The sequence below is a fragment of the Ambystoma mexicanum genome, chromosome 4q (genome assembly GCF_040938575.1).
Source record: "Ambystoma mexicanum isolate Mex_15411 chromosome 4q, UKY_AmexF1_1, whole genome shotgun sequence".
Lineage (NCBI taxonomy): Eukaryota > Metazoa > Chordata > Amphibia > Caudata > Ambystomatidae > Ambystoma > Ambystoma mexicanum.
In genome coordinates this window covers 46,678,345-46,693,638 of record NC_090928.1, presented here as the reverse complement: position 1 = coordinate 46,693,638, position 15,294 = coordinate 46,678,345, and the positions used below count along the sequence as shown (strand labels likewise).

At 44.4% G+C, this 15,294-nt stretch overlaps 1 protein-coding gene across 2 annotated transcripts in view; it reads right to left on the bottom strand.

The window, feature by feature from the left end:
* ABCB10 (ATP binding cassette subfamily B member 10) overlaps positions 1 to 15,294 on the bottom strand; it is a 550,176-nt gene that overhangs the window by 105,353 nt on the left and 429,529 nt on the right. For both annotated transcript variants that reach the window (XM_069607430.1, XM_069607431.1), the window contains exon 10: positions 11,356 to 11,536. In XM_069607430.1, coding sequence (XP_069463531.1) covers positions 11,356 to 11,536 — 181 coding nt within the window. The remainder of the gene's footprint in view (positions 1 to 11,355; positions 11,537 to 15,294) is intronic.

Sequence of the window (15,294 nt, the reverse complement as noted above, 5' to 3'; positions counted from 1 at the left end):
TGTTGCTGAGTAAATATTCTTTAAAATGCACAATTTGCATCCCATTTTATTTTTAAAAAAAACGCCACCTTTGGTACTATTCAAACACAGTGCTTTCTGTTCGCCATAAACAACGTTTTCTTTTACTTAAACCACACCCGGCACAGCTCCTGCAGCTCCCCTGTGAAAACAGTTGGGTGGCTGCATCGTGTGTGATGTTAATAGGGGTATTTATTTATGCAATGTTTGTGTGGATACAGGTTTCCGACAAACATTGCATAAATAAATAAATCTGGTCCATGTATCTGAAAAACATTGCATACCTAAATAAACCGGGACGTGGCTGGGGACCAGGTCCTGGCTGAGGACTGTAACTTCCTCTTGTGTCCTCTTGCATGGGGTCACCAGAGGAAGTAACAGTTTGCTCGCGTGCGCTTTTTCCCCCTTCTCCCCAAGCAGAGCAGGGGTTTGGGGCGGCTGACTTGCCGGATCCCAAGATCCGGCTACACATCTGGTGCCGGATCGCGGATCCGGCCAGAGCCAGCCCAATGACCAGCATTGAATAGAGCTGGATAGCTGGCTGTAGAGGTGCAGATGAGACACCAGAGGAGTTCATAAGGGGGCATAAAGGGGTGAATAAAAATGAATAATGAAATTGTGTCCGTGAAAAAGTCAAATGAAAGTTGAAGTTGTTGTGTTTTACTTTAGGTGCGTGGACATATAGGAACCCCAGACAGTGCTAAATGCCAGCCATCAGTGTAGCAATGACGTCGAAGCTGCAGCCATGCTACGTGAAGTGAAGTGGACAAATAGCCACTGGTTGGCCATTGGTTGGCAGGTGGAGGAGGGCCCACAAGGCCTTGTGCGGATGAGGTAAGCTAGCGCACCGAAGCACAGATACTCCTACCTACATGCCCATATTAGATCATGACAGTGGGTTTAGCTGCCTGAGAAACGGAGCGCAATGAGTCTACAGTTGTGTACAGTACATGTAATGGGAAGCGTGTTTTGCAACTTTGAAAAAAACTAACGCTTTTCTTGCCTGCTGCTGCCTGCTGCTGTTCCCGGCTGTCTTGCGCTGGGAGTTTCCAAGAACTCGCGCTAAGACACACGCTTGCTTCCAGGAGGAGGCGGAGCACCGTGGCTGTCACGAGAACAGTCACGTGACCTTTCCTCGCCACAAAGCACAACCCAATCCAGGCGAGCGGCGCGTGTTTTGCAACTTTGAAAAAAACGAACGCTTTTCTTGCCTGCTGCTGCCTGCTGCTGTTCCCGGCTGTCTTGCGCTGGGAGTTTCCAAGAACTCGCGCTAAGACACCCGCTTGCTTCCAGGAGGAGGCGGAGCACCGTGGCTGTCACGTGAACAGTCACGTGACCTTTCCTCGTCACAAAGCACAGCCCAATCCACCCTTGCGGCGATAAGCCCGACGGGGTAAAGGGCACTGGCTGTTGTGCGGCTGTTTGGCGCTGGAGGAGCGCAATTTAAAGGTAACAGACTGACGGATAAACATCTGAGTGTTCTTACCCAGAGCTGAGACTGGAGTCCGGTTGAACTCACTGCTTCGGATAAACAAGGTGAGCTAACCCCGCACTCTAAGTAAATATCCAATACTATCTATTTCTGAAAGCCGAGCAAAAAGCGCATAACGCCAGATTCAAATAGTCTATCATTTGGGTGGGGTGTTTTCGGGTGTTTGTGGGGGGGGGGGGGCTGACCCCTTTGATCCCTAATCCCCCACAGTACAGAGATCACTCTAAAACTGAGCTGAGTTGAACACACACCTGTAGAGACTCGAGCACTCACACCAAAAAGAGAATGACCGAAACACAAGGCCCTATTGGAAAACTTAACGCGGACCTATTAGTACAGACTAAAACGGCGTCTGCTGGCCGCCTACACGCGGAAAGTTTGCTACACCCACAAACAAGATTACAGTTGCAAAGATGGAACTCGCTGGCTACCTCACACAAACCCACACGGCGGCAGTCGAGCAAGCCTGATTGCAAACCCGAATGCAAGTCAGACTGTGACGGTGACTGCACGGGGGAGATAAACTGTTTATCATCAGCATCTGACCCCGAAAACAGACAAGATCTAGACCAAGATCTAGACCAGATGCAAATAAGAGAAGGACAACTGAAAACTCCTGATGATATGACCAAAAATCAGCTGCGCACTATAAGTCTGCAGAACGCAGGGGAAAACCGGATAGCGAGCTGCCCAGTGGCTTTATGTCTCGCTCCCCTTAACACAGAAGGAGCCCCAGAAAGTGATCCTTCAAGCGCGCTCCTGAGTAATGAAACTGCGACGCCGAGTCAGGCACTAATGGTTTTCCTCGCAAACTACTTCTAGAAACCGACATGGGCCAGGCCTTGATCCACAATGAAAGTGGCATTTTACCACAGGTCATCGAGCTGGAAGCGACGAAGGAAAGCCCAACCACAAATAGATCTGACTCCTCCTCAATCTCCTCGAAGAGCTTACCGGCAAACGGAGAAGTGCATCTGCATCTAAAGCAAAAAAATGGGACTTAGGGACGAATGGGTCGGCTCTCCTAACGACGAAGTTTTCCATCAAGCACGTCATGACACAATCGAGACCCTTCGCATCAATGAGTCTAATGCTATGGGATCCAACAGGAGAAATTCACTGGAGGTCGTTAACAAGATACTAAATGACATCTCACTAATAAATAAAACACGAGGCGCCACAGTAAAAGACAGACCGGACACTCCGATCCACAAGCCCAGTGTCACCGAGGCCATTGAAGATATTGTAGATGTAATGAAGGAGACCTTGGGAGCTCTGCCTCTATCGCAATGGAAAAACACCTATGGGAAACGTAGGCGTATCGACCACAGCTTATCTCCTACCCTACCGTGTTCACAGAGAAAAGGCACAAAAATCCCTCTACAGACTTTAATGAGACCAACAACACCCCCATCCAGGCACGGAGGTGCCCTTGAGACGAGACAATCACCCCTCCCTTCGTCATCATCGTCAGACTCTTCTTACTCAGAGCCACAGTACAACAAACCAAGGTGCCCCAAACCCTGAACGCACCAATCCCCACAAAATAAGCATGAGGAGTTTTCTTCTGAACTAGTCGGATGTATAATGAAAGCGATTCAACCACTTGTGATGTCTTCTCTTGCAATACCCATAGCTCCGTTTCTAAAACTATACGAGCAAGTAGATGGGAACCTCAGATCTGTCCACACTAGTTGCAATGATCAACTCAAAAATGGTAGGTCTGGACATGGAAATCACATTGACGAACCAAGTGCAACGAGACTCCAACAAAAGAATTGAGGCTTACCTGAATACTCTTCTGGATCAAAGGAAAACTAACAGATCGGAAAAAAAGTTACTGGCAGAAATCGCTAAAGAAGCACTCAAACTTTTAAAAACAAGGAAAACCCCAACAGAGTTTGCCAACGATGAACGCATTAGTATCCGTCCGGATTCCCAAGAGCTGACCTGCATGACTAACAAAACATGTCCTCGGGCGAGCACCAACCTGGAGCTCGATCTGAATAAACGTGATTCTCCATTGCAACAACCTGAGAGCATCACAATCGGAAGCCAACAGGTGACTAGCCCTCTGCCACCACCTATAGATCTAACCAAAGATGATGCCACACAGCAGAAAAGTTTACATGAAGACATAAGATCGGAGGAGATAAGGATTCCTGAAGTACTTGATAACGCGACAAAAGTTATTCCACCTAATATGCACTTACAGGAACAACTTAACAAGCCTTGCTTTCAAACAATCTTAGATAAAACGAGATTGACACTGAATCCAGCCTCCCTCGATCCACAAACACCAACTACCTCAACTGACATCGAGAAATGTAGCAGACTGCAAGATTGCGCCTCTGGGCATCTTGACACAGAGACTGAAAGGAACAATGGCATCTTTGCGATCTTCAAGGGAAACACTAATCAGATTACTGGGACACACTTAAATCAAACTAGTAAGCAACCTCAAATTAAAAAAACCAAAAATCAATGCACTAAGAACTCTCGACATGGCAACAACTCCAGAAATTTCTTACGTAACATAAAAACAGTAAATGTAACCGTAAACCAGAACATAAAACCTGTGGATCCAACCCTGAATAAAAAGAGCTTAGAAAAGGAGGTGACAGGTGAGCTCTCTGATCATAAAAGTGAGGAATCTGACAAGGAAGCCGAACAAATGAACGAGCTGATGAATATGTCAACCTATGAGGACACTGACGAATTGGAGCCAACGGAACCTAAGATTTCAATTGGGTCACCTTCAAGTCAGAATGAGCCTTCACAAGAGACAGAAAAAATGATTACAGAACTAAAACCAACATCTACATTGTTGTCTTCACATGTTACAACGCCACAAAGAATTTGCACAATGATCCCCAAGATCGCAAACACCGAAAAAGCCCTACCTGTGGAGGCTAGTTCTATCTTCCTCACTCTGACAGAAAGACGGGAAATGATGCTCAAGAAAAACGAGGTTAGAGAGTGTCAAAAGACAAAAGTACCCAAAAGCCTTCCCCAGCCAGAACGCAGGAACGAAAATCGAGAGCTTTATGCCAATGTTCGAAAATTTGCAAACAAGTGCTATGGGAAAGGACTTTCGGCGATCAAAGCTCCTGCTATAAAACAAGCGCCTTGCGAAGAAAAAGGAAGTGCCCCTCACTGAAATGAGCAGTCAGGCAACAAAACTTCCATATCCATCTATAAAATAAAGATTGAAAGATTAGAAAGTCAAGATGACGTGATCATGAACCGCAATAATGTTCTACGATTACTCCACAGTGTCCCGCGTCTGAGAACGATACAATCGTATGACATCCAAACAGTGGAATTTCCACAGGAAGGTCAAAATGATCTCGTATTACTACATCTGAAATCAAAAATGATAACTAACAGTATCTTAGATGCAACGCCTGAGCTGATGTCGCTTGGATTCGACATTCTGGAATTAACCAATGAAGATAATTATAAAAACCACTCTAATAAAACTCCAGAACCACAGTTAGTCTCACCCTTTTGGAAGAAAAGTAATGAAGTGAAGAGTTCTGAGAAAACGCGAAAGGTTGGCCGACATAATAGAAACCAGAGCATCGACAGCGATTGTGGCCTAAAAAAAGTGGAATACGCTCAAAACGACTTGGTGGAACAAATCCAAATCACAGTCGTTGGCACTCAAGCCATCAACAAGAAAAACTGCACAGTGGAACTGGAAAATAATGAAAACGAATCATCAGACAACTGGGGGTGGCTTGCAAAAGCCCTGAATAAAACAACTCAAAGCTAATGCCAACTAGAAAACTCGCCCCCAACAGTCAAGTTTGGCTCCTGGAACACCAGAGGATTTGTACATTTATACCAAGAGAGCTGCTTTCCAGGGTTGGATGTCGTGTGCCTTCAAGAGACGTGGCTGGACAACTGTCCCATCTCTGGAGAATATGAGATCACATTCAATCCAGCTATCAAACAACTGATGGGTAGGCCCATGGCAGGCCTTATTACCATGGTCAAAAAAAGCTCTGGATACCAAATCCTCAATACCGAAAACGTGACTCCCTACATTCAGGCAACGACAATCGCACAAAGTAACGTAGGAAACAAGAAAATCCACATCCTGAATCTATACTGGAACCACAAGATAATAAGCGGCAATGAATATATAGACCAAGTTACAACTGTCATAGATGATTGGTTCGAATCAGACGTTGGCGCTGATACTGTGATCTGTGGAGACTTGAATATGAACTGTCTAACATCAAACATCGAATCAAATCCAAATAACTAACAAAACACAACTCGCCAGTCAATGGGCGACAGAGATGGAGCTAAGAAACCTCATGCTGATGAACGGAAACTTAGCAGGTGACATTCCAGCTAAACCAACTTGGTCTAGAGGTACCCAACGATCGACGCTTGACTACTTTTATGTCAGTGAGAAAATACATCAACACTCAATATCACTCGTGGTGCACCCTATGACCAATAGTGATTATGGATGTAACGGTATAACGGTATACCGTTAAAGATACCGTGAACCACTTAATTGAACAATAATAACCGTCACATTGTTTATACCGTTATACGTTAAGTGTGCTTTTCAATCTGATTTGGAAAGGCTGCAGTAAGCAAGTGCTGCGCAGTCTTGGTATTGCAATGTTGGATGTGTCATCTGCCAAATAGTTTCAGTTGGAGCAGTTCTTAATGCCATTACATAAACCACACGTGCCTGACAAAATCAATATGTTAGCAATAGGAAGAATAGATACAGTGTCAAGAAGGAAAAGGGTTTACTTTGGGTTGGCGGCTTTGGGGTTTATATATTTATAATGGATAATGTTCTCTAAACATATGACAATTGGGGATTTCCCTGGTTCTATCATTGAATTTACATATAATAAGTCACACTGCGAAATTCACTAATCTCTGTGGGTATTCCCTGCTGCCATACCAAAGGGTAACATGTCTGATTACTTAACACCTTTTGGCCCGAGCCTAAATTACCACTTAAGAAAAGCAATTCAGTTTGCTTTGCCAGTCGCCACAGGGCTCCCCCCTCCTCCTCTCCACACGTGTGTTTGTGTTTGGTGGAAGCAAGGGGTGGCATTTCAGTGGAAAGTATGTTGAAAACCCCAATTCTGTGTCTGGGTGTCTGGTGTTTGTGATGATAAATCTGACAATTTATGACCTTTTAGAAAATATTTGTTAAGGTTAGTCAACTCCACCTGCTATACCGTGATAACCATGATATACCGTCATTTGGCAAGAAGGTTATCGTACCGTCATAAAACTAATACCGTGACACCCCTAATAGTGATCATGACTTAGTCATTCTGTCATGCATCACAGCTTATGGAGCTAAATCCTCAACATGGAAATTCCCGGTAATGATTGAATCCAACAGGGTCAGACTGAAATTAAAGAAGACAGAGGTTAAAAACATACTAACCACATATGTGGATGAGCAAAAGGAGACTGAATATATCCATCTCTTAGACGATTTCAAAGAAAAACATCAAGGATCCAAAGCTCGTGGCTTTGTTGCAAAACATAAATTTGACCTAGAGGTGAGAAAAAGAAAGAGAATTAAGAGCGCAAATAAGACATCTACCGAAAACGGACTACAATAGTTATAAAAATGCAAAAAGAGATTGCAAACAAAAAGTACAAAAACTGGTTACGAACACACAAAGCAGATATGATGCAGAATGATTCAGAACTAATAATGGAAAAATTGCAAAACAAAAATTCCTCTGATTTTTGGAAGATAATCAACAACGAAGGAGCCCCGCAAATGGCATTACTGACAAATCTAATTACTGAAGCTGAGTGGATACAACACTTCTCGAAGCTGTACAGTAAAAGAACAACCGCAGTAGAGACTCCAGCATCTAACCTAGAAAAATGGAAGATAGATTTTGATACAAATGACATCGAGGAGATAATAAAAAGAGCTAACCCCTCCAGAGCACCAGGCCCGGATGGTCTAACAAACCACACAATCAAAGAAAATCCGGAGCTGTGGGCGGAGCTATGCCACACGATGTTCAAAAGAATAGTAGCTAACTGTAAAAGCCCGGATTCATGGAAATGCGCAATAATCATTCCAATTTTCAAGAAAGGGAATCGATCTGACCCGACAAACTACCGACCCATCGCGCTGCTAGATGTGATAGGCAAAGTGTTCGCGATTCTTCTACAACAACTTGTGAAATGGGCAGCTGACTCAAAACATCTGGACCCACGACAGACTGGTTTTGTCAAGGGTGTAGGCTGCGCCTTGAATCTCCTCTTAATCATTCTCCTCAAAATGGAAGCCATAAGAACAAGAACCAAGGTGTACCTCGCACTGATAGACTTCTCACATACCTTCAACAGCATAGAGAGCTACTATGGGAGAAAATTAAGACGTGGGAATTTCCGGAAGATCTAATAGCGGCTATCTAAGAGCTCCACACTGGTACAAGCATTAAAATTCGCCTGGATCAAAAAGGCACCCTGTCCAAAGCGATAAACACCTTCTGCGGGGTTAAACGGGGATGCCCACTGGCTGCTATAATATTCAACTTATTTTTATCGGACATTGGAGGAGCAATTGACAGCGTACGTTCCTTTTCTCCAAAAATACACAGAGCCCCACTAAGTTGGATGATATATGCCGATGACCTAATATTGTTAGATGTAACACCTATAGGCCTACAGCGAAAGATCGATGCAGTGGAACTATATACGGCTTACAAATCAACAAAAAGAAGTGTGAGGTGCTAACACTGCAAAACCTGAAAACATCAAAGCACAAAAAACCTAAATGGCACTTGGGAAAAGAGTGGCTAAGTAATGCAACAAACACAAGATACTTAGGCATGCAAATCAATTCAAGCCTGAACGACAGTCAATGGGAACAGTTAGCCAAAACCAATTGCTGGCAATTTGCATGCCAAGCTAGCGTATTACACAAGAAATATGGAAAATTCTCAATAAAACCGGTAAGGAACTTCTACTGCCAAAAGGTAGAGCCGGCCCTGATCTTTGGCGCAGAAAACGCTCTCGGATGCTCTGCGGATGTCTGGTCCACCCTAGAAAACATCTTCTGGGTAAGAGTTTTGCAACTACCAAAGGGTACATCAACTGCATGTATCAGATACGAGCTAAACTTAATATCAATCAACGCACGAGTTAGCTGGAATCTGTTGAGCCTCTTCAGAAAGGTGAACATGAAGAAAGTGGCCTTGCAATTTGAAATACTACAAAATCCTAGCAAAGGAAACCCCAACTGTCTGCGGTCGTTGTGGTATAAACGCTGCGAGGAAATATTGGCTTTCTATGACATCGACTTAAAAATCCTACACGACAACCCGGATGCCGCAAAAACTAAGGTCTGGCGAATGGACTGGATTGTGACTGGGAACTTAAGATCAGCTAATAATTTAATGAAGGATGTCCCGTGTGAAGCTAGAAATCTAAACACTCTACAGTCTTATATCGAATTGTTCCCAGATAACGGCAGTAGAGCCCTGTTTCTACATTTCAGACTAAACGCATTTAAAACAAGAGAGTGGTCTAGAGAGCTACGCAAAACAGAAGAACTTAATGTAGCCTGTAGATTTTGCAATCAGAAGGAAGAAACTTTAAAACATCTGACACTCCATTGCAAGAGACTACATCGGGAGAGAACACGGACATTAGGGCCTCATCTTACGAAATTTCAAACGCCAAGTGCAGACGACTGGTGGCAAGCCCTGTTCGACAGCCGGGAGAAACATCTGAACTACGCGTTAATTCGCTTCCTGAGCCTGTTGAAAAAACTACTGACATAATACCTAAAACAAGGGCAAAACTGTGAGAATGCATCAAAGAGGCTCCCAGCTGGCGAAGGCTCGAATGCGGCCTGTGATCTTATGATGTTAAGGTTTAAACAGATGAGTTACCCGGACATTTAAGGAGAGAAGAGAGAATAAATTGTAGTGTAATATCTGTTGTTCTTTTTTAAAGGCATTTCTGCCAATAAAAAATTAAATAAAAAATAAAAAAGTAATGGGAAGCTTCCAAAAAGGAGGTGACCTATGTCTCATGGGTGGGTCGGTCGAGCAGAATTACATTGAGCTTGGGTGGTCCTGTAAAGCCACGCCACCAGGATGCGCCGTTAGAAAGTCCATTGCTAACATGTCAGACTGAATGGAGCATACTGCATTTTCTGCATGAGGGGCACGGCGTATACCTATATAAATACCCCTGAGATTCCCGAGCTTGTGGCCAACCTTTTTTTGATAGGGACACTATGTTGATTTCTCGACCCAATACTGTACAGCTCTGTGGAAATGAGCGTCGCCTCCAACTTTGCTATCCGTCTCTCTACTGGATTATTTGGCGGTGTGCTGCGAGTTTCTGCAATACAAAGATAACCAATTGCACATCAATACACCGGAATAATAATGATTTGCCACATAAGTCTCGGGAGGATAGCTCAGCGGCAACGTGCTCGCCTTGGAAGCAAGACGACACGGAGCACCACAGGTTCGATCCCCGGGTCCAGCGCGTTATAAATAACCTATCATATCAAATCATATCATGCATATTGTAAACGTGTTGCACACAATGAAGAAAAGCCAAAAGCACATCACTGGAGCATGCCAAGCAGGGCAGGTGACTATTACATACTCTGGGACCGACTTCTCTCACAGAAAGAGCGCTTGTGCACGTTCTGGCACACAACGACGATGGAAAGCCGTGCCAATCACCCCTTAAGGGAGCACTGTCCCTATTCCAGCAAAGGGCGCTCAGAGGCACACTTGAAGTGATGATTTTATCACCACAAAGGGGTGTTCAGACATTGCGTGAGATCATTATGAGGGACTCCTAGTATCACAGGGAACACAATATAAATATTAGGGTAACTGTCGAGGGGGCAGTGTAGGCTCTACAAGTTAATCCTCCTGAGAAACCTCACTGTTTGCTGCGATTCCATGACAGCCTTGCTTTTGAATTAGGAGGCTATTGCTTCTTGCCGAGATTGTTCCACTCCCTTCTCAGAGGGACAGTAGAGGATGCAGCAGACATTATTCGCCCTGAATAGTTAGGCCTCGACCATGGCTCAATATAGGGGTTGAAGAGGACTCTGCGAATGGTAACTGAATGCAGCAGTACAAAAAGCCATTCACCCTCTGCTTGTACACCTGCTCTTCTCGTCAGCCCATTCACCTCCCCCCAGTATAGAATGGTGCGCTCTGCGACAGCCGTGCTTTCACTATGAGCTCATATCGTACAATACAAGCACACAACGAAGGATGAGGCAATATTATGAAGCAAGACCGTTGTTGGCCTGCACAAATGAGTGACACTTCCCATTGTGCAATGCAACGCCACCGTTTCCCCATTCCAAACGTCCACACCGCTGCTCCAAACCCTCATGTTCTAGCTTAGTTTGGTTTCAACTGTCACGGTTGCCCATCCCATCCATCTCTACATTTCCCCACGTTTAATCCAGATGACCATTTCTTCGGCTCAAGGCACTGTAAACTGCGGTTTTCCAGAAAGAAACACCGATGTCCCATCCAAGGCCTGGACCACAATACATCTCAAAAAAGAAAACACAAAACGGCAGCAAACAGGCGATGTAAAACTCCCATTTAAGTGTCTAATATTGTTGGATTGTTTATTTAAAAATATAGGACTTTCAATGTTACTTTACTGAAAAACACAATAGTTAAGGACAATAAATGCATTATGCCAGCCAGTTATTTTTTTCGAATTCTGGCTCTGGCGTATTTAATATTTCTAGGGGGTATCTCTCCACCCAGCCAGTTACTTTATAATTCCATTTCTTTCACGGTCATCTAATGTCAGTAAAAAAGGCCCACCTGATAATAGAATACCCTTCTCGCCAACGACAGTCTGGAAACCTTTGGGGAAGTTTTCAACGAAAGCAGCAGCGTTGGCAATTTCAGCAACTCGTTGGATATCTGCAGCAGTAACCGACGATGGGTCTTCGGCGCCGTAGGCGATGTTTTCAGCAATAGAGCAGGAGAAAAGGGTCGGTTCCTGTCAGATTAAAAAGCATTGTTACTGAAGCAGGGTCACAACATGAACCACCACGAGCCTTTAGAATCTGAAGCTGTCAAAATCAAAAACAAAGACCTTTGAAAGGTCTTAACCTCCAGGTCACTTTGGCAGCCTATGAAGATGGTCTATAGCACAGTCTCTTCTTACAGAGAAGGATAGAGACAAAGGGGCCCATTTTAATGATTTGAGTAATTTGGCTGCAGGGAGCCGTTACGCGTTGACATACATGTATGTGGCTCCCGTTGCCACATTTTTGTCATTTGCACGGCGTAGTGCAAACGTGGACGGCAAAAGGTGGCGTACACCTGCTTATGCCGCCATTTGCCCTTCACTTTTGCACTCCTCTGTGCAAAGTGAGTAAATGTTGTGTAGTAACTAGGTACCTGAAGCAACACCCGGACCAGCAGGTAAGTTACAAGTAGGTTTATTGTAGTATAGTTGCCAGGAACAACATTGGCATGTCCCCTCAAGCCAGCATATCTCTCAACTGTAAAACATAGAACCCCAGCTTCAGAGCAAAACATCCCAACACTCCACTCACTCTGACCTCACCACATTCCATGTACAGTGATGTCATCACCTCACCCAAGATACACATTACAACACGTTGCTTGGCATGTTGCATGCCAGGCAGCATTTACTTTTAATAGTGAATTCCGCTTGCATGCTCACATGCCAAGCAGTGCTCACAATTACAATTAAACTCTGCCCAACATACGAGCAGGGTTTAATTTCAATTTTGAACATTGTTTACCATGCGTGCATGACAAGCAGTGCTTACAATCACAATTAAATGTTGTCTGATGTTCGCAAATGTTGGCCAGGGTTTAATTGCAATTGTACATGCTGCCTGCCATGCGATCAGGGCAGGCAGCGTTTACAATTGATCTCAATGGAGTCTGCCTGCTTTATAGTGATGAATAAAGCAGGCGTACTCCACATGGATATCCAGCATTAGCGCCGGCATGAAAATCCATGCTGGCGCAAATGGAGCATATGTATGGCATAGAGGAAGGGAGGCGGCAGAAACAGAAGTTACGTTCCGCCCCTCCTCTTCGTCAAACAAATGTTTGAAAATTAGCTGTGGCGTGAAAGCCTTACTCAAGTCTTCAACGTATTCCAGTTACAATATGACTCATGGAACATGAGCTCCATAGTGGTAATTATGTAATCAAAATGCATTATTTTCTTTAAAACTTCATAAGAAAAATAATTTAAATAGGCTTCCTCAATGCCTGTAGAAAGAGCTTGTTGGTTCTCTGAACCACACATGTTCAGGATAACATTTGATAGCAACAAAAATGTTTCTGGAATTGGCAAAATTGATATGCAGAATTTTCGTTCCATCTTATAAGATGTGCAAAATAAAGAAACCAACACGTTTTACTATATTTACTTGGATGGTAACAATTCACTTGATTTGCAAAAAAATCAGCATAAAAAACACAACCACATAACAGTAACTTCATTTTAGAATACTTGCTTAGTACTGGAAAAACACGGCAGAACATAATATAAGCAGAAGATGTCGCGTTTATTGAGCAAACAATAGCTTAAGAGATGTCACTGAAGTAGTGTACTTTAATGGTCTACCATTGAGCAACACGCTTTTGTGCTACATTAAAGGATAGTTCCGGGACTTTTTTTTTTATTGTCCCTACGGGTCGGCCATGTGTTTGTAAGCATAAATCGGTAGATCGTAGGAAACTTTCCTATGGACCTTACCCGACTTTTCGCCCATTATCGCACTCGAAATCAGCCTCCATTTTGTGATAATCCTATCATTTCGCCGCATCGACCTGGCTCACCTGCCTTTGCGGCACTAAATCAAATCCCCCGCCCCTGAGCCTGACATCAGCAGACGCGTACTGCCCATTTCAAGCACGTCTCGTGTCAACAATCGCTGCGCCTCAGCTATTGACGTGTTGCCATGGAAATGGCAGGACGCCTCTTTCCCCAATAAGTATAAACAGACCGTTTCACAACATACAGCAGCAGATTTTCGATTCCATTACTCTCTCTGTGTTACTTTGAGTATTCTGTGACTCGTTTCAGTGCTCTGGTCAGCTACCTTCGCCGCTTGTAGCCCGTGTGAACACCTGTACCATCTCTGTAAATTATTTTACTATCTTTACCGCACAATGGCCACAATAATGCCGTATATGTACGAGCCAGAGTACACCGAGGAGGAACTACTGGAAAGGCAAGCACGCGAAAACGATGGGGATTCGGACGGCAGTTGGGAGGACCAGTCAACGGATGAAGAGCCTGGACCATGTCGCATGGACGGCGTCTCCACCTGGTGCACGTGCAATCGGTGCGAGCTAATGCCAACTGAGGAGGAGAACTGCTGCTGCCGTGAAAATTCCGGGTGCTTGGCCTACATTTCGGAAAGCGAGCAAAGTCTGCAGGAAGGCGAGCAAAGTCCGCAATGCATCACCGAGCTGCCAGAGTTCAGGGAAGCCTGCCTCTCACGGACAGTGTTGAGGATGATGATGGTGCTTATGCACGAACTTCGTGGCACTGTTCGTCCGCGTAATCCGAGTAACGAGTAAGTATACTCTGTTTGTGATGTCAGTGATGCCACCACTATTTCATGGTCGTCTCCCACATATAAAATTACATTTACATATCATTCGAACGCATGTAAATTGGTTCCATATAGTGCATTTTCTAGATATAATTTTTTTCTAAGAAAAATGACATGTGTTACCTGAATCGACATTGATAAGAAAGTTTGGTCAGTTTAATACAGTTTGCATCTTTTTTTTTCACAGGTGGTACAGGCTGGTGGCCTATCGTTGCTTCACTTGGTGGCTTCACGGGAGGCTCGGACACCGCGTTCGGAGAGTAATACCTGCCTGTGCGGTACTTGCCATTAGACAACATTTCCCCAGTGACAGTGGACAATACCGCGGATTTTCCCTCGATGTGCTGCAACCTCAACTTTACAATGTGTAATGTTTATTATTTATGTTTAATTAAAATCTAAAATAAAGCCCAACATATATTTTAACAATGGTTGTTTTGATTTTTTAAATGAATCTAGTGTGTCTCCGTTGAATAGCCTTCCAGTGCCTTGTCTTGTCACACCACATGTCTCCGGCCAGCATCCTCCCTCACGCTGGCCGCACACCTTCAATCCACATAACCGTTGAACCCATATATGCAGCAGTCATACATATATTATTTTGTGGGTTGGCATCAAGCGTTGGCAATAAAAAGCTGTTGGATTTTATTGATACAAAACATGGTTATAGGTAAATAATAAATATGGTTGATCATAATAAATCCTCTTTTTGGGCACCGGGTACAGAGATGACCGCCATATATTCTCCTGGGAGGGTGAGGTATTTATAAACTCACCCCCCTGCCTTCCATGTAGTAGATCCTGCAGCCATCCTCTTACATTCAGTTAGATGGCCTCTCCTTGGTGAGGCCCTGCGGCAAACGGGTCTTGTCTGCACGACCACCGCCCCAATCCACCCCCCGCCCTATCAAAGGCAGTTCGCACCGGGGTACTTGCGCTGGCAAGTGGAGCTGTCAGGGAGCGATAAAGGCCAAGAGGTGCCAAAGAACATGTACACTTCAAAGTGGTCTATAGAGCATGGGTTGTTGTTCCCATGTCTACCTCCAGACTCTGTGTCTCCTGCCAAGCATCCCCCTCACGATGGACGCCCCCCTGCAATCCACATAAGTGTGTCTCCATTCACAAGTCTTCCTGTGTCTTGTCTGCA